This window comes from Anomalospiza imberbis, chromosome 2 (genome assembly GCF_031753505.1).
Source record: "Anomalospiza imberbis isolate Cuckoo-Finch-1a 21T00152 chromosome 2, ASM3175350v1, whole genome shotgun sequence".
Classification (NCBI taxonomy): domain Eukaryota; kingdom Metazoa; phylum Chordata; class Aves; order Passeriformes; family Viduidae; genus Anomalospiza; species Anomalospiza imberbis.
In genome coordinates, this window is record NC_089682.1 from 45760822 (window position 1) to 45766510 (window position 5689).

A 5689-nucleotide genomic window follows, 5' to 3' on the forward strand; every position below is an offset into this window, starting at 1 on the left:
CATCCCCGGGATGCTTTGTCTTGAGCGTGGGCCAGCCTGAGATGCTTCCTGGGACGCTCCTGCATGTGGGGCATCCCATTCGTGCATGGGCCCCCGATGATGTGGTCAGGTTGCCGGTCCTTTGGGTTGGCTGCAGCATGACAGCCAGGGATGTCCTTGGAAAGGACCAGAGGCAAGCTGCACATTCCACGGAGGTGACCCCAAACATTACCCCTATGGAAATCCAAGGTGGTGGGTGTCTTTTAATTTTGGAATGCACTGGAGGGGGGGAAACACAAAGACACTCAAACCTTCTGCCAATCCCAGCAAACCGCCAACAAAAACTGTCTATGTATTCGCTACCTGCACAATACCTACTGCCCCATCATCGATTCCCAGAGAGATGGGGAATTTAAGGACACTCCCTGGGCAGGAAATCGGCAAGCCCCCTGGAATGTTTCACAACCTCACTCCTAAGGTGGGATGCTCCTCCAGGGAAGCGCACAGAGGGACTGGAAAAGAGCTGACATGGGGCTGACAGGTTGGGAATCTAGATGGATGGGGCAGGGCGGGGATATGTTTTCTCACCTGTAGGACGAGCTGACCCCCGCCGCCACCTCCTCTTTGATCTGCCTGTTGACAGCATCGGCTGCCGCCCGGCCTCTGCTCGGCTCCGCCGGCTGACCGCCCGCCTCCTCCGCCTTCTTCCGATCCTTCTCTCTCCCATCCCCGGGCCTCACTGTTTTGGGATGCTCATCCTCCACCTCGGGGTGTTCCTCCTTCTTCTCGGGAGCGAGGTGCACCTTCCGCCGCTTCTCCTGAGCCGGTTTCTCCGGGGGAGCGCGGTCCAGGGACAGGACGGGGGAAGGTCCCGGTTTGGGGATCCAGGGATGGTCGCCCCGCTTGGGGATAGGCCAGGCACGGAAATCCTTCTGGTACTGCGTCTCCTTCTCGAAGGGAGTGTCCGAGGGCTGGTACTCGCTCTTGGGCTTGCAGCTCGGCTCCGGCCGCTGCACCTTCCAAGGCTTGTAGTCGTGCCGCATGACCGAGTCGGCCGGGGGAGAGGCGTGCGGGGCCGGGCCGGGCCGGGCGGGACCGGGAGCCGGCTCACCTCCTCCGGCCCCCGCAGCCGCCTCGCCGCCGGGCTGGGTCTCGATGGGGGCCGCGGGGCGCGGCGGGGGCGCGGGGGCGGCGGGATGCTCGGTGGCCTCCGAGTATTTGGTGAAAACGAGGGGGACGGCGATGTCCGCCTTGTCCATCTGGTTCCAGAAACGGGCGATGCAGCAGGCACGGGTGATGCAGGGCCACGCCATGGCGGCTCCGCGCCGGGAGCGACCGCTCCGCGCTCCGAAACCCGCACCGCTCTCCTCCCCGAGCTCCGCCCCGCACCAGGAGGGCGGGGCGAGGCGGGGCTTTGCACGCACACGGGCAAGGCACGCACACGCGTGACACACCTGCAAATCCACGCACCTACACACGTGTGTGATATATGGCTATGAGTGTGCCCACACCGGCACAGCTACACAGCTGCACACACATGTGAGAATGGCTATGAGTGTGCCCACACCTGCACGGCTACACACTTGCACAGCCACACAGCTCACACACACGTGAGACTTGGCTATGTGTGTGCATAGACCTGCACAGCCACACATACTTGCAGACACATGTGAAACACACCCATACATGTGTGCACACACATGCTTGGTCACAGGCCTGCACACACATGTGCAAGGCACTCATGTGTGCACTCGCATGCAGGGTCACAGAAACCTGCACATACACATTTTAAAAAGCCCATGTGTGTGTGCACAAAGCTGCACTGCCACAGATCTCCACAGCTGCACACCTGCACACACATGTGGAGACACATCCATGTGGCCCATGTGTGCACAGACCTGCATACTTCATACACACCTGGACAGACACACCTGCACACACGTATGCCAAACAGGCAAACCCAACAAACACTTCTCTGTGTGTGCACACATACATCATCACACACCTGTACACATATGGGCAAGTCACATATATGCATGTGTGGACACACCTGCATGATTGATCACACACATCCCCACATATGTGCAAGGTTCCCATGTGTGCAAACACATGCATATGTGGTCACACACACACCTGCATACATACATAAGAGATGCATGTGTTTGTGTGCTCACATCTGCACAGTCACACACAGTTGCACACACATGTGGAGACATTCCCATGTATGTGTGCATGTAACTGCATGGACATACACCAGAGCACAAACATGCAAGAAATGCCCATGCATGTGTGCAGATACACAAATGCTTGGCCACATACCTGCACACATATGTGCAAGGTGCCCATGTGTTTGTGCACATACATGCATGGTCACTCACACCTGCATACACTCATGCACAGGAATGCAAATGCACAGGCAAGACACACTTGTGTGCACACACCTGCACAGGCATATGTGCACATGCACACACATGTCAACTCACACACAAACACACACATTTGCACACAGACACATGGACATGCAAAACCACACACATTACATTCACACATGCAGGTTCTCATATAAGTGTATATGCAGTGCACACTGACATTTGTACACACAGATGTGCACACGTGTGTACAAACAAATGGCTGCACACACATGCAAGCACATCCAAACACATGCACGTATACTCAAACCTGTACACATACACAGAATCCACAGAATCCACTGAATTCACAGAATTCACAGAATTACTAGGTTGGAAGAGAACTTCAAGATCATCAAGTCCAACCCATGCCCTAAAACCTCAACTAAAACATGGCACTGAACACCATCTAGTCTTTTTTTAAACACTTCCAGTGATGGTGACTCCAGCACCTCCCCGGGCAGGCCATTCCAGAACTTTATCACTCTTTCCATGAAATACTTTTTCCTAATATCCAACCTGTATTTCCCTTCCCTACACTCACCCCTGTACACACATGCACAAGCATGCACATGAACAACTGTGAAAATGCACCCCCGTGCTCATACACGCACAATGGTATGCACACCTGCATTCACATGTGCAAGAACATACATGCACATGTTTGTCCACTCACATGTGCACATGCTGCACATACAAATTATGCATATGCACATTTGTATGCACAAGAACATTCCTATATGCACATGCATGCACACATATGCATATGTGCACATACATACAGATGCACATACATGTCCAATCTCAGAAATGTGCACATGCTGCACACATGCATATGAACACTTGAACAGATGCACCCATGTGCAGACAGACATAGACACAACATGTGTGTACTCCCACGTGCATGCACTCATGCACAGATACTTGTTCACATGTGTACACATATGGGAGCTGCCCATCTGTGTGCACACGTATGTCCAGACACCCCCCTACACCTACACATTTTATTATTTCCTTTTGCCTCTTTTGCAGTTGCAAACCCAAACCAAAATACCCCCCAGCCATCTCCTGCTGATGGCTTCTTCTGAAATCTGATTCCCAGGGTGGATTCACAGCCCCAAATCCCACCCTCATTTCTAGCCTTGCCTCCACCTTCACCCCATCCATCATGCCAGCCCTCCAACCCTTCCACCATCCCTCTGCTTCTGCCATCAGTCCCTCCCTCATTCCATTCCTCCTCCTGTTTCTCCATCACTTCATTCCTCCATCACTCTATTACTCCATACCTCCATTTTTTCATTCATCCCTCCATTCCTCTCTCTCCATCCCTTCATACCTCCATTCCTCCATCCCATTCTCCCACTGTCCCTCCATCACTCCCTCAACCCCTCCATTCTTCTCTGCATTTTTATCTTTATTCCCTGGTTCCAATAAAGTCCATTTGCACCCAAATCACATCCACGCTTGAAGCCCTCCAGTCTTTGTCAGCCTTGCGGCACTGCCAGCATTTCCACTGGGAGCAGAATGCAAATAAAACCAGTGAAATTCACACACCCAAATGCTGAATTACAAAGAGAAAAAGCAATTCCCACTCATCAGTGACTGCAGCTGCTGGGAGTGCAGTGAAAAGCAGGATTATCCCTGTGGGGATTGTTTCTCTACTATAATGCTTTGTATTCCCTTATTGATTCTTAGACCCTGAGGATTTTGGGCTTGGGTTTGGTTTTCTTCTTCGCTTGTCTTTGCCTGGAATGGCTTAATTTCATTCTTACCTGTAGGCAAATTGTGGAAACTCATTTTATGGATGGTATTAGAGCACTCAGTGCTGGGGATGGATGGCTCAATAAGCCACCTTTGGAAAGAGAATAAATAAATATCAACTAGAAGTGTTTTTACACAGACATTACTTTTTCTTTCAGAACTATACAATTCCTGCTATTACATCCAGTGTAATTAAAAGTGAGAATTGCAATTAAAGATTTAGGAAGCTCCTCAGTATTTCCCAAGTTGGGACCCAAGCCATAGTGTTCTGGGGCAACAATTTACCTGTGTAAATGTGCAGTGTACTCCTGTACATCCATGATAGATGTGCTCATCTCTGCTTAGGCTGGGCTTTGAAACAGAATCACAGAATTATTAAGGTTGGAAAAGTCCCCTAAGATCACTGAGTCCAACCATTCCATTAGCACTGCCAAGGCCACCACTAATCATGTCTGTGAAAAACACGTTCACTCTCCTGTGAAAATTAAAAAAGTTTAATAAAGGACAATAGGAGACAAGGACCATAGAGCAAAGGTTATTACGGCCAGGTGCATCTTGGCACTCATCCAAAACAACACTGTTCTCTTTGGAGATAACCCTTAAATACATTTTCCCTTACATCAGACTGTTGCATATTCATAGACCTTATGTTTTTCCCAAACTAGTTTACATATTTTTACATGGCCCCTCCTTGGGTCCACCATTTTAGAGCATGCATATTCCTTGGTTGTGGTTTTGGTCCATTTTTATCATTATCTTCAGTTTTGGGCCTTGGTCCACTCTGTCTTCAGATGGTGAGTCTGAAGTTGGCATATCTGTAGCAGGTGTCCTCTTCATATGCTCATTGGATGTTATCCCATCCAAGCAGGCATTTTAACACAAGCATAGCTATTTCACTACTATGTCTAAGCTTAATCAACAACAGAAATAAAAACTATATCTTTATGACAAAGTTACTTTAACATTACACATATAAAATCCATTTTAATATTTGTGAAAAGCCGGTATTATAGTATGTATCTATAATATATCCCAAATGCCACATCTACATGGCTTTTAAATCCCTCCAAGGACAGGGACTACACCACTTCCTTGTGCAGTCTTTGCCAATCCCGTCCATGAAGAACATCCAGTCTAAACCTCTCCTGGTGCAACTTGGGACCATTTCCTCTTGTCCTGTTGCTTGTTATGTGGAAGCAGAGCTCAACCTCCAGCCTCCCTCCAAGGAGTTATTATGAATGGAGATGAGCTTAGACAAGTCCTGCCTTTGACTCAGATTTCTGGCACTGCTCTGTTTGGGGTGGCCTGCACCCAGATTGCTCTTGTTCACAAGTTCTTAATAATGGCTGATTAGGTCTATTACAAAATTAATTATTTATTGAATAGACACAAAATTAACAGACATAAGACTTTGAAAAGACTACTTACTACACAGGATAAAACAAAAACAACTCCTAGTAGATAAAATATAGTGCACAATAAAAAGGTACCATATTACAGCTAGCTAAGAAATAGTATAGATTAGGATTCAATGTAACTTA

The 5689-nt window shown here is 48.9% G+C and overlaps 1 protein-coding gene across 1 annotated transcript in view; it reads right to left on the bottom strand.

Annotated features, from left to right (window-relative positions):
• MAP6 (microtubule associated protein 6) overlaps window positions 1-1355 on the bottom strand; it is a 41564-nt gene extending 40209 nt beyond the window's left edge. The window contains exon 1 of the mRNA XM_068180686.1: window positions 568-1355. Coding sequence (XP_068036787.1) covers window positions 568-1292 — 725 coding nt within the window. The 5' untranslated portion in view covers window positions 1293-1355. The remainder of the gene's footprint in view (window positions 1-567) is intronic.
• Window positions 1356-5689: the final 4334 nt, after the last annotated feature.